Below are 24081 nucleotides of genomic sequence, written 5' to 3'. Positions count from 1 at the left end.
GATCATTGAAGGGGAGCACACCGAGTTCCCAGCATAGCTAGAGAACTGACCACGTGTTTGCGGTCCTGCTTAGCGTGGTCCGTTTTTAATAGTAAAGCAAGGGGAGTAGCAGGAACACCAGGAAATTCACACAAAGGACGCAATACAAAGATAACAGGAGACTTTCTCATACAGGTACATGGTACAGCAGTAATATATCAGGAATATGAAGTTGTTGGAGTAACAAACGCTTTAAGCAGCTTACACATTAAATGGGTCATAGTGGAAGTAGGCGGATGGTAGTGTGGGGACTGGACATTTGGCAGCAGGATGGCAGCTGAATATGCTTTTTGATCATCCATGTTATGAATATTACAGCAGAGGGTGCCAGGCTTACTTGCCTTTCCAAATGCTGGGAGAACTTTAACTCAACTTGACTGCCAGATCTAACAGCCAATCTATAGCTCCTATGCCACAAGAAAATTTTAGATATTTTAAAAAATTGGATAATTTGCTATAAATAGACATTATTTTTTTTAAAATAAAGGACAGAGAAAAAAATTCATCTGTACATCTATAGATAAATATATTTTATAAATATATACACATACCTGATCGTTCCCAACAGACGTTCCTCTGGTGACACACTGTTTCTCATATTGGTGTCCACGAATGTCAGACCAGGTCGTACTTTTTCTAAGAGCAGATCAAATGTGACAATGGACATCCGGCTAAAATGAAAAAACTTGTCGGGGTAGGTACGCAGCTGCACATACATGTTTGTGAAATATCCAATGGACATTTGCTGTCCCATCAACGGATGGGTCCAATATCGATGAGCTCTGACTCTGGAACTCTCACGAAATTTGCGACGATGTTGCTGTCTCATCAAGAGCAACATCAGGAGCATTTCCTGACATATATTCAATATGGGATCCATTTAAAAATATATACCACAGAAAGAGAGGCAAATGCAAGTGTACAACTGCTCTCTATGCTGCTGCTGCTTACTCTGATCAAAATAGCAGAAATAGTTAAAAAAAAACATGCTTTGAGAGCTTGGGGAGGGTCTACATGATGTTATCTTTATAAACGCTTATAAACGCAAACGCGTCTAAACGCGGCATGCAAACGCGGCAAAACGCGCGTTTCTAAAGGCGCGTTTCAGCTTTTTTTGAGCAGAGTTTTCACCTGCGTCTCGTGTGCATGAGGCCTAAATTTCAACATTTAAAATTAAATCTTTCTAAATCACTATGTAAAACATAGTATACATTATTAAAGAATAATAATTGTTGCTTTATATATTGAATTATAATATTGATAAGACCACTACTATATAATAACAACAATAATAATAATAATATGATATGAACAACATAATATATATATTGGTTAATATGAAATTCTACTCCAGCTGCACACTGTGACTGGCCAGGCAATCATCTGGGACCCATGACGTGTCCCAGATGATTGCAGAGAGGGAGGGGGGTAGAGGTGAACTTCCTTCCAGCGCCGTGAAGCCTTGGGAGGAAGTGGAAGCTGAGACTCTCTAAAAAGAGGGTATCCGCTCCCCCCCAAAAAAATGGCATGCCAAATGCGGCATGTCAGGGGGTCACCTTCACTTAAAGTGGAAGTTCCATTTCTGGGTGGAACTCCGCTTTATAGTCATTGTGTGTGTGTGCCAAGCAGACAGGGCCGGCACTACCACTAGGCAAACTAGGCAGCCGCCTAGGGCACACTGCCACCTAGGGTTGCCGGCCGCTGGTGATCCTACTCCCTCTCTACCTCTGTACAGTGTCAGAGGCGCTGGCGTAGCATTTATAGGTGCTGGTAAGGCCGCATTTATGGGTTCTGATGTTATTGCATTTTATGGGTGAACTGACCTTGAGCACATCATAGACCAGTTTGCATCAGTGAAAGCAAGGAAGGTGCAGTTGTAATTTTTATGTAGTGCCAATCCATAATTTGTTAATTGGAAGATTAAAAAGTTTGACTTGTAGTTTTGTTTGCTGTTTTTTTGTTAAGGTTATCTGAAAGATGGGTTTCAAATGTTTTGACAGGGGTGCAGTTTCAGTGCTTGCCACAGGCGCCATTTTCACTAGATACGCCTCTGCTTGGAGGTCCTTACATAAAATGCCACGGAACAAGGTCCTCCTGAGGCACCCATGGTGAAGAGGGAAATATGCACCCCCAAAAGGAGCATAGTTAGATGAAGCTTACACGTCCGTGAGTATATTAGCTGGGCCAGCACAGATATGACAGCCCTAAGACTACCATGTTTCGATCCATGGGAAACCAAGCAGACTAGGCGACGTGCTGCAGCATGGTTAGATATTTGTTATATAATCATAATAAGCTCAGGGAGACAAAACCAGAGTTTCATTAAAATGATAACCAAAATGGATTCTTACATCGTATTTTGAAATTTTATTCTGTGATTTGTCCCTTTTATAAAAGGGACTTAACAAAAGCACAAAATGTTTTTAATGGCATGCTACAAACAAATACATGCAATTTTACATATAAAATTGCAAAAAAATTAAAAACTGACAAGGGGGTTAAAATAGCGATTGTTGCAATTTCTTATGTCACACAGAATTTGTGCAGCAATTTTTCAAACTTAAAAAAAAAAAAATACACTTTAATTAATTTTAATGCACAAATTTAAAATGTAAGATGATATTACGCCGAGTAAATAGATACCAAACATGTCATGCTTTAACATTGTGCACACTCGTGGAATGGCGGCAAACTACAAGACTTACATATGCGGGCACGACCTACGTATGTGTTTGTTTCTGCGTGCGAGCACCGAGGGTCGTTTAAATTCTTTTTTTTTTTTAAATACTTTATTTTTCTCTCTTTAATTTTATTTTTTTATCACTTTTATTCTTAATACAAGGAATGTAAATATCCATTGTAATAGGAAAGGCATGACAGCTTATCTTTATGGAGACATCTCGGGTCTGCAGGTCTGTACTAAAAAGCCTGAGATCAAAAAAAAATAAAAAATAAATCTCAGGCTTTCCAGCAAAAAAACCTGGCACTGTTTACATTTGCCAGCACCGGTAGTGATGGCATGACATTGCTTCCGGCCTCCCAGGCTTATAGAGATGGTTAGGGACCATCTAGTCCACAGCTATCTCTATGGTAAACCAGGGCTGCCGCTGGATCAGATCTCCGGCTCCCTAATCGCACAGCCTGTAAAAGCAATGCAGCAGCTAATCAGCCACTGGCTGCCTTTTACAACATAGGGAACCGCCAGCTGAAAAAGGAAAGATATCTGGATGTTTTCTGTAGCTCCAGGCATCATCCAGAAATCTTCACTTAAACATGTGAAGACAGGATTTTTTTTTTTTTTTCATCGTAATGCATTCTATGCGTTAAGATAAAAAGCCTTCTGTGTGTAGCAGCCCCCCCCCCCCCAATACTTACTGGAGCCCCATCTCCACGAGTCCCTCGGCCGTCCCTGACTCTGCCTTCTGATTGGCTGAGAGCTGAAGGCGCCGTTGGCTCCTGCAGCTGTCAAAAGGCAGTTAGCCAATCAGGAGAAAGAGGGGGCGGGAGCGAACGGCAGCTCTATTTCTGAATGGACACACAGAGCTGCAGCTTGGCTTGGGTGTCCCCCACAGCAAGCACTCGACAGGAGGGACCCGAGAAGAGGAGGATCTGGGCTACTCTGTGCAAAACCACTACAACAGGGCAGGTATGTATAAACGTTTATTTTTTTAAAAAAAAAAAAGACTTTTCAATCACTTGCAGCTCCATTTCTGAATGGACACACAGAGCTGCAGCTCGACTCGGGTGTCCCCCACAGCAAGCACTCGACAGGAGGGACCCGAGAAGAGGAGGATCTGGGCTACTCTGTGCAAAACCACTACAACAGGGCCGGTATGTATAAACGTTTATTTTTATTTTTTAAACAAGACTTTCCAATCACTTTAAAGTCCAGGATGTCATATGACGTCCACCCCAGGGAAGTGATTAAAAAGTGATTAAAAACTGGTTGTAAACCTCAGACATGAAATATGAACAAAGTATATTCCCTCCATAGTGTGCATTTGTCTCAATCCAGAGCACAGTGTCATTTCTCTCTGCTGCCTTGTTCCTCTGCTTTTAGCATGAATCACTTTTGAACAGTTTTCCTGACACCAAGAGAAAAATTGTGACAGGGGAGGGAGCTCCAGCAGATTGCTAGCCTTAGCTTGGTTCCTGTGTGAAGGTGTGTTCCTTCCCTCCAATCAGAGCTCTCTTCGCTAAGGTAACTCCAGCTCCCCGCCCTCTACTTTACAGAGCTGAGAGATCATGTATAAATTCTGCACTTTGAATAGATATAGGGCTGTAGATAAAACAGGTACAACTTATGTAGGAAGATTTGTTTCATCTCTGTGCATCACCTGAGGCCAGTCACTTCACTGGGTATATGTAAGGGTTTACAATCTCTTAAAACACAAGCTGCTACAGTGACTTTCTGCATTGTCAGAGGCCGGAGCAGTGAGACCCGGATACATGGCAGCGGCGAAGATGAAGACGGAGGACCGATTCGGGGGCTTCGTTCTCAGGTAAGTTATTCATAATGAGCTAGTATGCTATGCATACTAGCTCATTATGCCTTTGCCTTGCAGGTTGCATTTTTTTATAAAATAGCCTTTACTTCCTCTTTAAGCCCACTTACTGTGTCAAAGTACCCCATTATCAGTGGGTCCTACGCTATCCATAGAATGGGAGATATACACTCCTCTATGACACCACCTCAGAATCCATACAATAGACAAACAAGGTATTTGGGGGGGGCACATCCTAAAAAAATGCATAAAGATGGTGCAGCCATAAGACCATAGAACAAAACAAAATATGGCTGCACCATCTTTAATGCATCTTTTAGGGTGTGCCCACCAACCATCTTGTTCGTCTATTGTATGGATTCTGACTAAATCCTTTTGGGCTGGAGCACCCCCCCCCCCCCCCCATCATTGCCGCTTATTAGCGTCCACCTGTGTTATAGGAGTCCTTTTAGTCCTCCCATATAGAGGAGTGTATGGCTCCCATGGTTCAGAGAAGCAGGATCTCCCACTCTATGGATAGTGTAGGACCCACTAATCATGGGGTACTTTGTCACAGGAAGTGGGCTTAAAGCGGAGGTCCACCCTAAAATGGACCTTCCGCTCATCGGATTCCTCCCCCCCTCCGGCGCCACAATTGGCACCTTTCAGGGGGGAGGGGGGTGCAGTTACCTGGATAATCCAGGTAACTGCACCCACTTCCGGGCTAGCTCTCTGCGGAAAGGGGCGTACATTACGCCCCTTTCCGCAAGTGCCCGGCTGCCTGCTGGGAAACACACAGATCCCAGAGGCAGCGGGGACCGTCCTCATTGCGCAGCGCGGCTCGCGCATGCGCAGTAGGGAACCGGGAAATGAAGCCGAAAGGCTCCATTTCCTGATTCCCATACCCAAGATGGCGGCGGCAGCACTCGAGTGTCGATCTAGAGATCGGCTTCGGGTGCCGACATCGCCGGCGCGCTGGACAGGTAAGTGTCACTATTTTAAAAGTCAGCAGCTGCAGTATTTGTAGCTGCTGACTTTAAAAAAAAAAAAAAAAAACGCGGAGTCCCGGCGGACTCCCGCTTTAAGCACCATATAGCAATTTGGTGTGACCCAATCCCCATTTTTTTTTTTTTTTTTTTTATGTTTAGGTGTTTTAAATAGCCTTGCAGGAGGTAAATGTATTTTTTAAATATTTTGTTCTGTTCTATGGTCTTATGACTGCACCATCTTTGATGCATCTTTTAGGGTGTGGCCCCCAAATATCTTGTTTGTCTAATGACTTTGTAGAGCACAAAACAAAAACAATCACATTGGTCAAAGTCATAAAGTCGCACTCAACCAAATCGCACAATTTTTAAAGTCGCACAAGTGTGAATGGAGCCTTAACCACACACAAAAACACACAGACTATAACTGATATAAAAGAAAACTTTAATAAAACGTAACAATGTTTAGTATTCATTAGTAACAAGCTTGTACAGCACTATAAGTGCACTTATAGCTCCCATTACAGTGACAGCAATATTGTTTGTCCTATCAGCTCCCTGGAATCTGAGAACATCTAGAGAACGGTAAGGCTGAATCTTCTATAAGGATTGGTCCATCCTAAAAATAAGCTTTGGTTCCGCTTTATAAAACCTTTGAGATTGTGTTGTGTCTGAGAATGGTATCTTCATCCTTCAGTGTTCCTCCAATATTCCATCCTTGTAGATTCCACACTGATATGGTGTCACCAGCACCGAGTTCTAGTGTCCTTCATTAGTGTTAGTGTTGCATATTTAACATATATACACAGTATACATTTTCCAGTGTCAGAAGTCTTCAGGAACGTGTTGCCATAACTATATGGAAGTGTCCATTGCCGGCTTGGCTTGGAAGATCCAAACTCTGTCAGTGACATCCTTATCCTTGCTTTAGCATTTAGCAGTCGCTTATAAAGCAAGTATATGCATTTTAGGTTGCCAATACTTTTCTGGCTGCATGCTTGTTCCAGGTCAGCGACTAGCTAGGTAGTGTAGTAAGGATAAAGGCCTGTGTGACTCTACACGCTTTGGACTTGTGCCAATGAACGATGGCAACTTCTTCCAGGTGCATTCCACTTGTACTTGATATCAGTCTGAGATTCTTCTGGAAGCATAGAATTAATTGACAGGGTCATGTGACCTGCAGCCGACATCTTTATAACCTTTGAATGCCCTCCTACTAAGCTCCATCAACCTGCTTTTGCATTTCTATTGACTTCTATAAGGGGGGCTGGGGGAAAAGTTCTGACATGAGCAAAAGCCCATTGATAAGGACCTTAAAGTGGAACTTCACTCTCCCAATTAGACAAATGATGTCATACATCACAGGAGACATGAAGATAAAGGAGCGCCCAGTGATTGAAGAGGTAATTAATTTGTATTTTATTTGCAGTTTGAGAAATAAAAAGAGGCCAACGCGTTTCGGGGGACTAGCCACTCCCCCTTCATCGGGGCTACTAGTAAAAATAGTTGTGGAATGATCCTGTTGGAAGTTAGAAGTCCTCAGCGCTGGCTGTGTGTTCTGTCCAGATCTATGTGCCTAAGGCACCCTCCAACAGGATCATTCCATAACTATTTGTACTAGGAGCCCTGATGAAGGGGGAGTCTCTAGTTCCCCCAAAACATGTTGGCCTATTTTTATTGCTGAAACTTCAAATAAAATACTAATTAATTACCTCTTTGATTACCTTGAGTGCCTTTATTCTTTCTTCTACATTACATGTGGAGTCAAGCTTTAGGACGCACACCGAGGCAGCAGCCCAAACCCATAGCAGGGCTCATCCCCACCTTTTTCCAAACTGGGCATGGACTTCTGGAAACTAATTCTTTCCCTCTGCCCACACCCTACCAATCTACAAAACTGACTGATAGAGTCAGTCCAGCGCGATCTACACTCATTCTTCTCATATATCCCAGGAGTTTTCAGGAGAGGAGGATGGGTTTTCTCAGCTAAAAAACACTTTCAAGCATGCTTGAACTAAGGACAGATGGATTCCAGAAAGTAAATGCTACATGAATCATCTACCCTTAAGATGGCCTCAGCCAGAATGCTAGGGGGTTATTTTTGAAAGTGATTTCTCAACAAAATAAAGCATAGAGACATGGATGGATGGGGGAGTTTGCTTTGAATATATGAAATTGTGTTTTTGGTTTGTGGTGCTCAGGTGCAGTGAAGATCCACTTTAAGGACGATAGCCCTGGAGCTTTACATTGCAAACACAAGTCACCAATAGAAGCTTTCACACTTCTATCCTGACAAGTTTCCTTTTAACAGGGGTTACTGCCTTGAGATGACCTTCATTTACGCTCTCATCCTGCAGATTTATTTTAAATATATTGCTTTTTGGTTTCAACTTCCTTTTTTTTTTTTTTTAAAGCCAGAGTTATTTCCGCTGACCTGAGATAACGCTCAGCTCTGTACTGGAGTCTGTGCTGTATATCAGGGTAACAGAAATCAAACAGGAGGGTTGGAAGACATTGCTGAGAAGCACAGGAGCAAAGCAGGCAGAAACAAGTTCAGCAAAAATCATAGGTCTTGCACCGTCCAAATTAAAGCCACCAGAGATCACGTGGATGCATCATTTAGGGCTGTGATGATCAGGTGTCATTTGAAGGGCTGACCTCTGTGAGCCGGGTGCCTTCTAAAATTTCTTGCACATCCTTTATTGAAGTGGCCTGTCTGATCTTCTCCAGGCTGACCTGCGATACACCAAAACAAATAAATGTCAATAAGACAAAAATCTGATCCAAGCAAAAAAAGATATGCAGTAACTGGAATATTTAAAGCCCAACTTCAGCCCAAATTTGTTTTTGTATTGGATTAAGGAAGAGTTGGATCTTCTGTCAGATTTTTTTTAATTTCAACAAAGACATAGCCTAGAAGAGCTGGGAATTTGAAAGTCTATTCCTGTAATAAAATGAAAAAAAAAAAACTGTTCAACAAGTGAACTGGTTCTAGTAAGACTCCCCTTGGTTGGGTATGCCAGGCCACAAGATGAAAGAGTCCAAGGAGCTTTAGATATCTATTATCTGACCACTTAAGCAGTCCTAGTTATACAAAATCTTTTCTTTGCAAATGAACATTTACTATAGGGTGCACACAATGGACTATGGTTTTCAAAAGCAGCGTTTCTCAACCAGGGTGCCAGGGCACCCTGGGGTGCTGCCTTGGTTCAGTCAGGTTGCCATGAGACTCAATTTATCCTGCATCATGAGTTGCGCCATTGTGTAGGCAGGCTGGCCACCAGCCACATAATAACCAAAGATGCTCCAGGGCCTGGATGCAAGGTGTAATTTGTTGCTTTGCTTTGGTGATGGCAGCTAGCTCACCTGCACTATGGCAACGCATGACTCAGATCCAGGGCAGGCGGCATGCGGGAGAAGACTGAAGTCCACTTCCACACCTGCCCTTTGCTACGCTACTGGAGCCAAAAGGTGTGACTGTGATGCGAGGAGGGGGCTCTGTAAAGAGGGACTCTGTGGCGATGAAGATAATCATGTATAAGAGGCCTTTGAAGTAACGAGACAACTCTGATGTGATGAGGGGCTCTTATGTATGGGGGGGCTCTGATGTGAAGGGGTGACTCCGATGTCATGTGGGGACCACTGATATCATGGGGGACCTTTTATAGGATGGAGTGACTTCTTTAAACTTTATCTCTTTATTAATTTTCTTTTCTCATTTTAAACATAACATACAACCTTTTAATATACAACCAAAGATTCTACAAATTACATTTTAACCCTTTTACATCCTACCATTCACCACATTCGTCTCATTCCCCCACTCAATCACATCCACTCCTTACACTATTTCTTAACTATCCACCCCCCCACTCACTCAAGCACACTTCTCCCACTATTCCTTGACAGACTACTCATCCTCTTTTTAAATATAAACCCCATCGTTTATTTTCTCATACCACATCTTCCAGATCCTATCAAATTTTTTAATACCACCCTGTCTTATGTAAGCAACCTTTTCCTTAAGGATAACCCTGTTCATATTCTGTACCCACTCTCTACTAGTAGGGGGTATTGGAGACTGCCACTTATGGGCTATCAATTTCCTAGCCTGAAAAAGGGACCTTATTTTCGCCAGTTTGCTATATTTGGGATAGCCACCCCCCTCTATCCACCCCAAGACGCAGCCTATTGGTTCCATTTCTATTTCTATCTCAAAAACCTGATTAATTATCGTCACTACCTCTCTCCAATAGCGGTACAGCTTGGGGCATCTCCAGAACATGTGTATCATATCTGCCTCATTCCTTCCACACCTAGGGCAGGCCGCATCACTTCTTCTACCAAACAAAAAAAGTCTCTTGGGGGTGTAGTATGCTCTATACAACAAAAATAGGTGAGCCAGCTTTTGAGGGGGGGAAATGGACACCCAAGGTGCCAGCTCAAGAATCCTCTCCCAATGATCTTCCGAGATGCTTCCCACATCTCCCTCCCATTTTCTCCTGTTCTTTTGCTCCTGCCCTTTTACCTGAGTCTTTCTACACAGGTTTACGTAGGTATTAGATATTAACCCTTTCCCTGATTTTGCTCGTAATATATTTTTAATTGCTGGTATCTCACACCATCTTATTGCCTCTTCCCCGAACTGTTTTCTCAACGCGTGTCTTATCTGTAAATATCTAAAAAAAGACTTCCTCGGAATAGCAAACTGATCTCTTAGCTCTTGGAATTGTTTCAGATTACCATTCTGGTAGATCTGATGAATACATTTTATACCATTCCTTTCCCATTCCCTTACTTGTCCTATCTTCTGTACTTCATCTAGGTTATTATTATCCCAAAGGGGGGAATACTCCGTAAATCCGGATGGAGTGACTTCTGATGTGAAGGGTTGTTTCTGATGTGAAGTTAAAGTGGTAGTAAACTCTCATTTGTGATTTTTACCTACAGGTAAGCTTATAATAAAGCTTACCTGTAGGTAAAATGAATATCTGAGCTATTCAGGCGAGCAGCAGCTGGTGACATCACCGATGCATGCGTTCTGAAGGTACGGAATACCCGTGCCATTCCTGCACAGCTGTGTGCCGTGCATGTGCGGGAGTGACGTCATCGCGTCTCATCCAGTCCATGGGCCGGAGCCCCCAAACCTGGAAGGAAGACCTGGGTGAAGATGGAAGCTCGTGCAGCAGGCTTTATTTCAAGGTAGGCATATTAGCACATTATGATATGGCCTTGGAGGAGAAAACTTTTTTTTTTCGCCCACAAGACTTTACTACAACTTTGTCACCAATTCAGCTGTGCGCCTTGTCCCAAGCTCAGGTTTCTCACTGAATTCATTTTTTTTTCATTTCAGAATAGGGTGCACGGACAGAGCCACAACTGAAAAAGGGTTGGGGAATGAGGTTCTAAACATAGACTCAAGAAGAAGCCGTTTACTTTCAGACTACCCTCTCAATGATTATATGGTGCTGTACAAAGCAGGGAAAGAGGAGGGCATGACATAATTGCTAAACTAAATTAACATAATTGCAAGTCTGCACTTGGTTTCATTGTTACCTATGAAGGACTAACTACATCGATGATTGTACAATAATCACTAAGAAATCTGAGGAGGTCCTCTGAGCGCTATCGCTTTAGTGATTACCGTTTATAGAGGGGAGGGATTGCACCCTCACTTAGGCCTGGTTCACACCTATGCAGGTTGTAGTTTGCATAATCCAGGGGCATTTTTCAATACACGTTTCTGATCCACTGAAGGTCTACAGAACCAAAAACTAGAAAAAAAGTCCCTGGACCCTTCCATAAAATGCACAGATATGAACATAAACGATGTTAAATGGACTGTAGTGTGTTTCTGCAAAACTAAAAACACATTAGAAAATGTATAGGTGAGAACCAGGCCTTAAGCCTAGTACACACTGGCCGAATGTCGGGTGACAATGGCCGGTTCAATAGAAACTGGCACCCTTTGACCCATGTGTATGGAAGCCGGTCCGACAAAAGCTGGCCGACCTGCTCCCAATCAGTACTCTCAGACAATGGCTGAGAGCGCTGACCAGAGTGTTCTGGCAGGAGGGCCATCCCCCTGCCAGAATACAATAGAACAGCAGGAAAGATCGCTGTACTAACATCGGATTGTCAGCCTCTCCAACTGGAGCTGTCAGTCTTTTTCTGGTTTGGATGAAGAAAAACTAGTGGTGTGTACCAGGCTTTAATCAATTGTGTATGTAAATTAGTAAGCTCTGCAAGTAAGCATTTTTTTATTTCCAGAAAAACAAATAAAAGCTAGCCTGACCAACATGTGAAAAGTAGCCTACAGCTACATCTGCTGGCTGGAACTTTAAATTAAAAATAATCGTATGAAATTATACATGTATACATTTATGTAAACCACGTGGGTTTAGATAACTTAGATAAAATGAAGTTGGAGTCACCTGCAGTCTCTGGGACAGTCGGACAAAGTCCCTTTGCACCTCCTCGCTGGTGTTCAGTTCAGTCTGCAGTCTGCCGATCTTGTTCCTCTCCTCGCTCAGCGCTTGCTCAAGAGAAGCCTGAAGAAACAAGTTAGTGAGACACAGTGAAGACCAGAAATAGGGCCCAGAACCTTCAGAGAAAGTGTTTTTTGTAATGATCATTTTAATTGATGTGCTCCCTACTATGCTTGCTAGCAGTAGAAAGGTTAGCTTTCTTATGATCTTTTATGAGTTGATAACTTTTATCTGCCTCTCTGAGCAGAGATAAGCTAAACCGCATGCAACCTTTTTTACACTATGGAAGTCTTCATACCTTCTCCTCCTTCTCATTCTGAAGAAGCTTCTCTTGTTCACCCAGAGACTCCCACAGCTTCTGGACCTGAGTCTCCGACTCCTGCAACTGCAGCTCTGTCTGTAGGGGAAGGAGAAGAGAAAATCAATCTGTGTTGGCTTATTACTGCCCAGTATAATCAACATGATTGGTTCATCGTGGATTATCACCAGTTCAATGTACATTTATCAGAAGATAAGAAATCATGAGCTAGGAGGTATAGAGACCTGTTTATTTAAAGGTGAATTTGGTCTTATAAGTTTAGTGTATGAAAACTATGGCCTCTATGGAGTGGGGCTTGGGACTCAACGTGACGGAATACCGGTATTGTGAAAAGCGCCTAAAGGGCTTGGGATCCAACAAGATGGAATGACCATACCAGTTACTGTAAGAAGCGGCTAAAGAGCTTGGGACCCAAGAAGCCAGTAGAACTATACCTGTAATGGTGGGAAGGGACCAAAGGCCTTGGGACACAACAAGACAGTATAGCCTTACTGGTTATGGTGAGAAGCGACTAAAGGGCTTGGGACCAAGGGGACAGTATAACCTTATCTGCAATAGTGGGAAGGGACTAAAGGCCTTGGGACCCAACAAGACAGTATAGCCTTACTGGTTATGGTGAGAAGCGACTAAAGGGCTTGGGACCAAGGGGACAGTATAACCTTATCTGCAATAGTGGGAAGGGACTAAAGGCCTTGGGACCCAACAAGACAGTATAGCCTTACTGGTTATGGTGAGAAGTGACTAAAGGCCTTGGGACCCAACAAGACACTATAGCCTTACTGGTTATGATGAGAAGTGACTAAAGGGCTTGGGACCAAGGAAATACTATAACCATACCCTTAATGGTGGGAAGCGACTAAAGGCCTTGGGACCCAACAAGAAAATATAGCCATATTGAATATGGTGAGAAGGGACTGAAGGTCTTGAAACCCAAGAGACACTATAGCCATTGGAAAAAATTATTCCGCGCTAGGGAAAAAAACAAACTCAAATGTACTAAATGTGAAACAGGCTGCAGCAATAGATGTGATACAACACCAAACAAGTATACAGAAACAAAAAACTGCGCCAACCCTACAATAAAGAATGTCAAAAAGTAATAACAAAATAAATAGGCATTAACCTTAAATGATTATGACAATGGAAAAACAGCTTAAGTGCATAAAGAACACAGCAATGTGTAAAGTAAAAAACATAAATAAAAGTCCATTCAAAAGAAGTTCCTATGTGGATCCAAAATAAGCGTTTGTGACACCGCGGTGATTAGAAACGATCCAAAAGCTCAAAAAAGTGCCCGTCACCATACAATGAATGTGCTTACCAGAGAATAAGCAATTTGGGCATGTGTGTATAATCGATGAGTCCCATCAAAAGATATCCTCCTTTTTGGTGAGTCAAATCTCCATCTCCCAATAATGCCCTCCAGGTATTAATATGCTTCGTGGAGCTCAGTAATTCCCGAAAAAGAAAGGGGCTAACATGGCATGATATCGTTTGAACAATTTATTAAAGAAAAAGGTAGCACACTTACATGTGGATGAGTAAAATACAGCTTTGTATAAACAGTAAAAAAAAACGGCCGGTAAAACAAGAGCCCGTCCTCCTCTCGAACAGCGTGGTGGCGTCACTGCGTGCCCTCCCAGACGCGTTTCGTCATACCTGACGTTGTCAATGGGGAACGGGCAGCGCAGTGACGCTCCACCTTATAAAGATACTACAGCGTACCAAGCCTCATTCTGAGATGCAGGGCTGGGTACTGGCACGCCATATTGAATAATGGCAAATAGCCCTAACGATGCGATCTGTCCCCTGCTGGTGATCTAAAAGGACTACGATATACTGTAGATCGCTGACTTGATGAACATCATGCAGATGCAGCAGATATTCAAAAAATATGTAAAATAAAAATCAAGTGAATAAAAAAGGCTTGCGCATTTTGAAAATGACATTAAATGCTGGCTCGTGAGTGTTAGTGCGCCGCCGGGTGCACAGTAAATATTGCGCCGGCACCGCACAACATCCCAATATATAAAAACGGAAGAAATCTTAAAAATAAAGGGGAATTGGCCAAATAGTGGGATAAGTAACATTAAATCATGTAAGGGGATCGGTGCAAAAAAAACATATTAAACCGCATTCGACATATCTAACATGTCTATCCCCTATACATCAATGGTCACTACATATATATAAATAGCCAAAAAAAACACATTGATCAGAGGGTCTGTAGGCTATATAATGACCGACGAGGGTTTTATCAATACGAACGAAAAACCACAAATCCGAAATGAAAGGGATATAATCAAATATGATAAAAAAAAAAAAATAAAAAAAAAAAAAATAAGGAATAAAGATAAAAATCAAAAAATTAAAATATGTAATGCATAAAATCTGTACAAAAACAAATATAATGAAAATATCCCATATCTAGATATCATAGCCCAGTCCAACATCTCAGAACTGGCAAAGCCGCAAAAGCTATCATGGTACATATAAAGAATAAATTTGACATACATAATACATAAAGAATATATATGTGTCTTACATAAGGTTCTCAACCATAATATTGGGAATGGAAAAGAAAATGAATCAGGAATTGTCAATGAAGGCATTGACATCGGTGTCAATATTAAGTCCAAAGGGGATATAAGTTTTGAGACGATGGACCCAAGACATCTCGAGTTTTGAAATTTCCCTCACTAAAGAGCTGCCCCGCCAATGAGGCTTATATTTGTCAATCCCTAAAAAAAGGGTCTTGGAAGGGTCTTTGTTGTGAAATCTCAAGTAGTGCTTAGACACAGAATGATTTGGGAAACCAATAATAATGTTAGTTATGTGTTCATTAAGTCTGACCTGTAGGGGGCGTTTTGTGCGTCCCACATATTGCAGCCCACAAGGGCATTGCAACATGTAGACCACTCCCGTGGTGACACATGTAATACATGGTTTGATGATATGATCTAATCCAGTGGCCATACTCCGAAAAGTGGTGGTCCGTCTCTGATTGCAGGAGTTCAGAGAACAGACCCTACACTTTCCGCATTTGTAAAATCCAGTGAGTTGGTCAAAAAAACCCCTACTCCTAACGGGAGGGTCAACAACATTGGGTGCTATACGATTACGTAATGACGGAGCACCTCTAAATACCACTTGAGGTTTCTCACTTATCACATTTTTTAAAGTGGCATCACTACTAACAATGTGCCAGTGTTTATTTATAAGTTTTTTTATACTCTTCTGTTGAAGAGAATAAGTAGTTATAAAAGGGACTTTTCCATGAAAATCATTTATACGTGGACCCCTTTCAACTAACAGGTCATCACGATTAATGTTGGTCACTTCATTAAGGGTTTTAATCAAAAAATCTTGTTGGTATCCCTTTTCCAAAAATCTGGAAGTAAGTATTTCGGCCTGTACATGAAATTCCTCTATTCTGGAGCAATTTCGTCTGAGTCTAATATATTGACTTTTGGGGACTGCTCTAAGCCAGGGGATGTGGTGACAGCTGTCGATAGGAATGAATGAATTCCTATCTGTGTCTTTAAAGAATGTCGAAGTGACAAAACGATCCTCTACCACTGAAATATTCAAGTCCAGAAAATTAATTTTTACCTGACTCAACTCGTAACTGAGACTTATGCCCCTTTCGTTGTTATTCAAGGACTCTAAAAAGTTCCTCAACTCACTCTCCTGGCCATTCCAAAGGAGGAGGATGTCATCTATATACCTAGCCCACAATCCAATCTGAGGTATATTGTGGGCATAGATGACATCCTCCTCCCACTTGGCCATGAAGAGATTGGCCAAGCTAGGGGCATATTTAGCCCCCATAGCTACGCCCATAGTTTGTCTATAGAACTGGCTCCCAAACCAAAAATAGTTATGGGAAGCAGCGAACTCCAGGAGAGACATAAGGAAAGCTACCTGCTGGGTAGAGAGCCTAGGGTCTCTATCTAAATAGGAATGGACTGCAGCAAAGCCTAAGTTATGCGGAATACTCGTATACAGGGAGGCCACATCTGCCGTGACCATCCATGTATCAGGACCAGCAGACAGGTTTTCTAAAAGGTTGATGACATGTCTCGTATCTTTAACATAAGAGGGAGTCATTTGGACCAAAGGCTGCAGATATGAATCGATATATCTGCCCACCCGGGAAGTGATGGAATCAATACCACTAATGATAGGTCTTCCCGGGGGGCAGACAGGATTCTTATGTATTTTAGGTAAGTAGTACAGGATCGGTGTACGTGGAGCTCTAGGGATCAGGAAATGGCTCTCTTTGTTGTTCAAAAAACCAGCTACCTGCCCTACCTTAACCAATTTTTGCAATTCCTTAATGTAGGTAAGTTTTGGATCAGAGGGTAGTTTAATATAAGTATTGGTATCACCCAAAATTCTATCAATTTCTGCCTCATAATCCGCCCGATCCAGCACCACAATAGCACCACCCTTGTCAGCAGGCCTAATGACAAGATCTTTACTCTCACAAAGTGAGTCCAAACCTTCCTGCAATACTTTTTTCATTTTGCATCTCTTCACTTCTAGTGCATCCAGGTCTCTTAAGACAACATCTCTAAAGACACGTAATGCAGCAGGGAGAGTGCCAGGAGGGTTAAAAAGTGAGGCATTAGCCAAGCCTGAATGAACAACCTGTGGAACTACATTATTTGATGTATTAAGATTATGTGTGTTGGATGATCCCATCATATATCTTTTAATATTTATCTTCCTCACAAACTTATGTACATCCATATAAGTTTGGAATTTATTTAGTCTAGCTGGGGGTACAAACTTCAAACCTTTGTCAAGAATTAGTTGTTCAGACTCTGACAAAGTAGAGGATCGTTTTGTCACTTCGACATTCTTTAAAGACACAGATAGGAATTCATTCATTCCTATCGACAGCTGTCACCACATCCCCTGGCTTAGAGCAGTCCCCAAAAGTCAATATATTAGACTCAGACGAAATTGCTCCAGAATAGAGGAATTTCATGTACAGGCCGAAATACTTACTTCCAGATTTTTGGAAAAGGGATACCAACAAGATTTTTTGATTAAAACCCTTAATGAAGTGACCAACATTAATCGTGATGACCTGTTAGTTGAAAGGGGTCCACGTATAAATGATTTTCATGGAAAAGTCCCTTTTATAACTACTTATTCTCTTCAACAGAAGAGTATAAAAAAACTTATAAATAAACACTGGCACATTGTTAGTAGTGATGCCACTTTAAAAAATGTGATAAGTGAGAAACCTCAAGTGGTATTTAGAGGTGCTCCGTCATTACGTAATCGTATAGCACCCAATGTTGTTGACCCTCCCGTTAGGAGTAGGGGTTTTTTTGACCAACTCACTGGATTTTACAAATGCGGAAAGTGTAGGGTCTGTTCTCTGAACTCCTGCAATCAGAGACGGACCACCACTTTTCGGAGTATGGCCACTGGATTAGATCATATCATCAAACCATGTATTACATGTGTCACCACGGGAGTGGTCTACATGTTGCAATGCCCTTGTGGGCTGCAATATGTGGGACGCACAAAACGCCCCCTACAGGTCAGACTTAATGAACACATAACTAACATTATTATTGGTTTCCCAAATCATTCTGTGTCTAAGCACTACTTGAGATTTCACAACAAAGACCCTTCCAAGACCCTTTTTTTAGGGATTGACAAATATAAGCCTCATTGGCGGGGCAGCTCTTTAGTGAGGGAAATTTCAAAACTCGAGATGTCTTGGGTCCATCGTCTCAAAACTTATATCCCCTTTGGACTTAATATTGACACCGATGTCAATGCCTTCATTGACAATTCCTGATTCATTTTCTTTTCCATTCCCAATATTATGGTTGAGAACCTTATGTAAGACACATATATATTCTTTATGTATTATGTATGTCAAATTTATTCTTTATATGTACCATGATAGCTTTTGCGGCTTTGCCAGTTCTGAGATGTTGGACTGGGCTATGATATCTAGATATGGGATATTTTCATTATATTTGTTTTTGTACAGATTTTATGCATTACATATTTTAATTTTTTGATTTTTATCTTTATTCCTTATTTTTTTATTTTTTATTTTTTATTTTTTATCATATTTGATTATATCCCTTTCATTTCGGATTTGTGGTTTTTCGTTCGTATTGATAAAACCCTCGTCGGTCATTATATAGCCTACAGACCCTCTGATCAATGTGTTTTTTTTGGCTATTTATATATATGTAGTGACCATTGATGTATAGGGGATAGACATGTTAGATATGTCGAATGCGGTTTAATATGTTTTTTTTGCACCGATCCCCTTACATGATTTAATGTTACTTATCCCACTATTTGGCCAATTCCCCTTTATTTTTAAGATTTCTTCCGTTTTTATATATTGGGATGTTGTGCGGTGCCGGCGCAATATTTACTGTGCACCCGGCGGCGCACTAACACTCACGAGCCAGCATTTAATGTCATTTTCAAAATGCGCAAGCCTTTTTTATTCACTTGATTTTTATTTTACATATTTTTTGAATATCTGCTGCATCTGCATGATGTTCATCAAGTCAGCGATCTACAGTATATCGTAGTCCTTTTAGATCACCAGCAGGGGACAGATCGCATCGTTAGGGCTATTTGCCATTATTCAATATGGCGTGCCAGTACCCAGCCCTGCATCTCAGAATGAGGCTTGGTACGCTGTAGTATCTTTATAAGGTGGAGCGTCACTGCGCTGCCCGTTCCCCATTGACAACGTCAGGTATGACGAAACGCGTCTGGGAGGGCACGCAGTGACGCCACCACGCTGTTCGAGAGGAGGACGGGCTCTTGTTTTACCGGCCGGTTTTTTTTACTGTTTATACAAAGCTGTATTTTACTCATCCACATGTAAGTGTGCTACCTTTTTCTTTAATAAATTGTTCAAACGATATCATGCCATGTTAGCCCCTTTCTTTTTCGGGAATTACTGAGCTCCACGAAGCATATTAATACCTGGAGGGCATTATTGGGAGATGGAGATTTGACTCACCAAAAAGGAGGATATCTTTTGATGGGACTCATCGATTATACACACATGCCCAAATTGCTTATTCTCTGGTAAGCACATTCATTGTATGGTGACGGGCACTTTTTTGAGCTTTTGGATCGTTTCTAATCACCGCGGTGTCACAAACGCTTATTTTGGATCCACATAGGAACTTCTTTTGAATGGACTTTTATTTATGTTTTTTACTTTACACATTGCTGTGTTCTTTATGCACTTAAGCTGTTTTTCCATTGTCATAATCATTTAAGGTTAATGCCTATTTATTTTGTTATTACTTTTTGACATTCTTTATTGTAGGGTTGGCGCAGTTTTTTGTTTCTGTATACTTGTTTGGTGTTGTATCACATCTATTGCTGCAGCCTGTTTCACATTTAGTACATTTGAGTTTGTTTTTTTCCCTAGCGCGGAATAATTTTTTCCATTTGCACTGTTCTGACATTTTTTACTGCTGCTGGGTTAACAATACCCTTCACTGGGTTCTTCTATATAGCCTTCATGGATATTTTTGACTTTCGAGCCACTAAGGTGGTGAACATCGATGGAGTATTTGAACTCTATAGAGACGATGAAGATGATTTGGGAGGAAGTTTCATGAGATTAAAAAATCTCATGATCTCCGAAAACCACACTAAATGGGACATTGCTTATCTGGAAACTTACATCAGACATGCAATGGTCCCTAGGAGCTTGAGGTGGGAGGTAGCACCTCAAAAAGGTGATACACATCTGGAGGAATGGTACAAATATTTTAATGAAGCAGGTGTCTCTTTTTTAAAATTTTTGGTGGGGAGGAAAACTTCTAAATTATCAAAATTAGATGATGAGATAAAAGAAATTCAAACTAAGCTATTTCCAGTCAAAGGAAGTATAGATTATCAAGAAAAATCGCAGAACCTATTAAAAATCCTTGAAAAAGAGGATAGAGATCAAAGGGCCAAAAAGAAGAAAAAATATAATAGGGATCTAGCTGATTATAATAACAATATTGTCTTTGAGTGGCAAAAAAAACTGTTGGAAGTGGGTCCTACACAGGAATGTATGGAGGTGAGTTCCACACAAACAGTGGGCCCTGTAGTAGAGACAGTCTCACAACCTGGGCCACCTCCACAATCGTTTAATCAAAAGCGTCCTCAATCCATGAACAAAGTCCAGTCCAACAACACTAACTATGCACACCCTTCCCCCCGGAGAGGGCGTGGTAACAATAGGGGTGCATTTCCCCCTCGGGGCCAATTTAGACCTTTTGGCACGTCGAGACCATATAATGGGCATGGGAATGTGAATGGAGAATACACTCTCCCCCACAACATGAACTACCCACCCCGTGGGAGAGGTTGGGTACAACATTCCAATACAAGAGGAAGAGGTCCCCCCAATAATTATTATGATGGGTGGAATTCCCAAGGGGGTAACTATTGGGATCATAACCCCTCCCCTTATTATGATATGGGAGGATTTTCGGAGTGGAATTATGGCATTCCCACTGGAAACTCCTTCTTCCCACTAAGCGATCTTAACACCCCTGTGACTGAAGGTAACTCGCAAGCCCCTTTTGTCCCAGTCCAGGAACCTTTAAGAACCAAATTCCATCAGGTCCCTACCAAGGAACAGCCTGCTGGGGGCTCTTTGGGCCTTAATGCACCTACTAGTTGGGGTTTTCACAAACCCACACAAGGCATAAAAAGACTGGGAGAAAGAGGAGAGGAACCAGAGGGGGGAGGAGAGCCCGAACAATTAAAAAGGCCAAGAATGTAATTGGTAAGGGCATCTTTAATTTGAGCTCCAAAACTTTGTCAGAGTCTGAACAACTAATTCTTGACAAAGGTTTGAAGTTTGTACCCCCAGCTAGACTAAATAAATTCCAAACTTATATGGATGTACATAAGTTTGTGAGGAAGATAAATATTAAAAGATATATGATGGGATCATCCAACACACATAATCTTAATACATCAAATAATGTAGTTCCACAGGTTGTTCATTCAGGCTTGGCTAATGCCTCACTTTTTAACCCTCCTGGCACTCTCCCTGCTGCATTACGTGTCTTTAGAGATGTTGTCTTAAGAGACCTGGATGCACTAGAAGTGAAGAGATGCAAAATGAAAAAAGTATTGCAGGAAGGTTTGGACTCACTTTGTGAGAGTAAAGATCTTGTCATTAGGCCTGCTGACAAGGGTGGTGCTATTGTGGTGCTGGATCGGGCGGATTATGAGGCAGAAATTGATAGAATTTTGGGTGATACCAATACTTATATTAAACTACCCTCTGATCCAAAACTTACCTACATTAAGGAATTGCAAAAATTGGTTAAGGTAGGGCAGGTAGCTGGTTTTTTGAACAACAAAGAGAGCCATTTCCTGATCCCTAGAGCTCCACGTACACCGATCCTGTACTACTTACCTAAAATACATAAGAATCCTGTCTGCCCCCCGGGAAGACCTATCATTAGTGGTATTGATTCCATCACTTCCCGGGTGGGCAGATATATCGATTCATATCTGCAGCCTTTGGTCCAAATGACTCCCTCTTATGTTAAAGATACGAGACATGTCATCAACCTTTTAGAAAACCTGTCTGCTGGTCCTGATACATGGATGGTCACGGCAGATGTGGCCTCCCTGTATACGAGTATTCCGCATAACTTAGGCTTTGCTGCAGTCCATTCCTATTTAGATAGAGACCCTAGGCTCTCTACCCAGCAGGTAGCTTTCCTTATGTCTCTCCTGGAGTTCGCTGCTTCCCATAACTATTTTTGGTTTGGGAGCCAGTTCTATAGACAAACTATGGGCGTAGCTATGGGGGCTAAATATGCCCCTAGCTTGGCCAATCTCTTCATGGCCAAGTGGGAGGAGGATGTCATCTATGCCCACAATATACCTCAGATTGGATTGTGGGCTAGGTATATAGATGACATCCTCCTCCTTTGGAATGGCCAGGAGAGTGAGTTGAGGAACTTTTTAGAGTCCTTGAATAACAACGAAAGGGGCATAAGTCTCAGTTACGAGTTGAGTCAGGTAAAAATTAATTTTCTGGACTTGAATATTTCAGTGGTAGAGGATCGTTTTGTCACTTCGACATTCTTTAAAGACACAGATAGGAATTCATTCATTCCTATCGACAGCTGTCACCACATCCCCTGGCTTAGAGCAGTCCCCAAAAGTCAATATATTAGACTCAGACGAAATTGCTCCAGAATAGAGGAATTTCATGTACAGGCCGAAATACTTACTTCCAGATTTTTGGAAAAGGGATACCAACAAGATTTTTTGATTAAAACCCTTAATGAAGTGACCAACATTAATCGTGATGACCTGTTAGTTGAAAGGGGTCCACGTATAAATGATTTTCATGGAAAAGTCCCTTTTATAACTACTTATTCTCTTCAACAGAAGAGTATAAAAAAACTTATAAATAAACACTGGCACATTGTTAGTAGTGATGCCACTTTAAAAAATGTGATAAGTGAGAAACCTCAAGTGGTATTTAGAGGTGCTCCGTCATTACGTAATCGTATAGCACCCAATGTTGTTGACCCTCCCGTTAGGAGTAGGGGTTTTTTTGACCAACTCACTGGATTTTACAAATGCGGAAAGTGTAGGGTCTGTTCTCTGAACTCCTGCAATCAGAGACGGACCACCACTTTTCGGAGTATGGCCACTGGATTAGATCATATCATCAAACCATGTATTACATGTGTCACCACGGGAGTGGTCTACATGTTGCAATGCCCTTGTGGGCTGCAATATGTGGGACGCACAAAACGCCCCCTACAGGTCAGACTTAATGAACACATAACTAACATTATTATTGGTTTCCCAAATCATTCTGTGTCTAAGCACTACTTGAGATTTCACAACAAAGACCCTTCCAAGACCCTTTTTTTAGGGATTGACAAATATAAGCCTCATTGGCGGGGCAGCTCTTTAGTGAGGGAAATTTCAAAACTCGAGATGTCTTGGGTCCATCGTCTCAAAACTTATATCCCCTTTGGACTTAATATTGACACCGATGTCAATGCCTTCATTGACAATTCCTGATTCATTTTCTTTTCCATTCCCAATATTATGGTTGAGAACCTTATGTAAGACACATATATATTCTTTATGTATTATGTATGTCAAATTTATTCTTTATATGTACCATGATAGCTTTTGCGGCTTTGCCAGTTCTGAGATGTTGGACTGGGCTATGATATCTAGATATGGGATATTTTCATTATATTTGTTTTTGTACAGATTTTATGCATTACATATTTTAATTTTTTGATTTTTATCTTTATTCCTTATTTTTTTATTTTTTATTTTTTATTTTTTATCATATTTGATTATATCCCTTTCATTTCGGATTTGTGGTTTTTCGTTCGTATTGATAAAACCCTCGTCGGTCATTATATAGCCTACAGACCCTCTGATCAATGTGTTTTTTTTGGCTATTTATATATATGTAGTGACCATTGATGTATAGGGGATAGACATGTTAGATATGTCGAATGCGGTTTAATATGTTTTTTTTGCACCGATCCCCTTACATGATTTAATGTTACTTATCCCACTATTTGGCCAATTCCCCTTTATTTTTAAGATTTCTTCCGTTTTTATATATTGGGATGTTGTGCGGTGCCGGCGCAATATTTACTGTGCACCCGGCGGCGCACTAACACTCACGAGCCAGCATTTAATGTCATTTTCAAAATGCGCAAGCCTTTTTTATTCACTTGATTTTT

The 24081-nt window shown here is 41.4% G+C and overlaps 1 protein-coding gene across 1 annotated transcript in view; it reads right to left on the bottom strand.

Annotated features, from left to right (window-relative positions):
- Nucleotides 1-5937: 5937 nt before the first annotated feature.
- RABEP2 (rabaptin, RAB GTPase binding effector protein 2) overlaps nucleotides 5938-24081 on the bottom strand; it is a 38869-nt gene continuing 20725 nt past the window's right edge. The window contains 3 exon segments of the mRNA XM_077449616.1: nucleotides 5938-8245; nucleotides 11944-12060; nucleotides 12296-12394. Of these exon segments, the coding sequence (XP_077305742.1) occupies nucleotides 8144-8245; nucleotides 11944-12060; nucleotides 12296-12394 (318 nt within the window). The 3' untranslated portion in view covers nucleotides 5938-8143.

Source organism: Lithobates pipiens, unplaced genomic scaffold, assembly GCF_037356315.1.
Source record: "Lithobates pipiens isolate NorthernLeopardFrog02 unplaced genomic scaffold, aLitPip1_a1.2 Scaffold_22, whole genome shotgun sequence".
In the NCBI taxonomy this organism is placed as follows: Eukaryota; Metazoa; Chordata; class Amphibia; order Anura; family Ranidae; genus Lithobates; species Lithobates pipiens.
The sequence above is the reverse complement of the archived record's forward strand: the minus strand, read 5'-3'. Positions and strand labels throughout refer to the sequence as shown.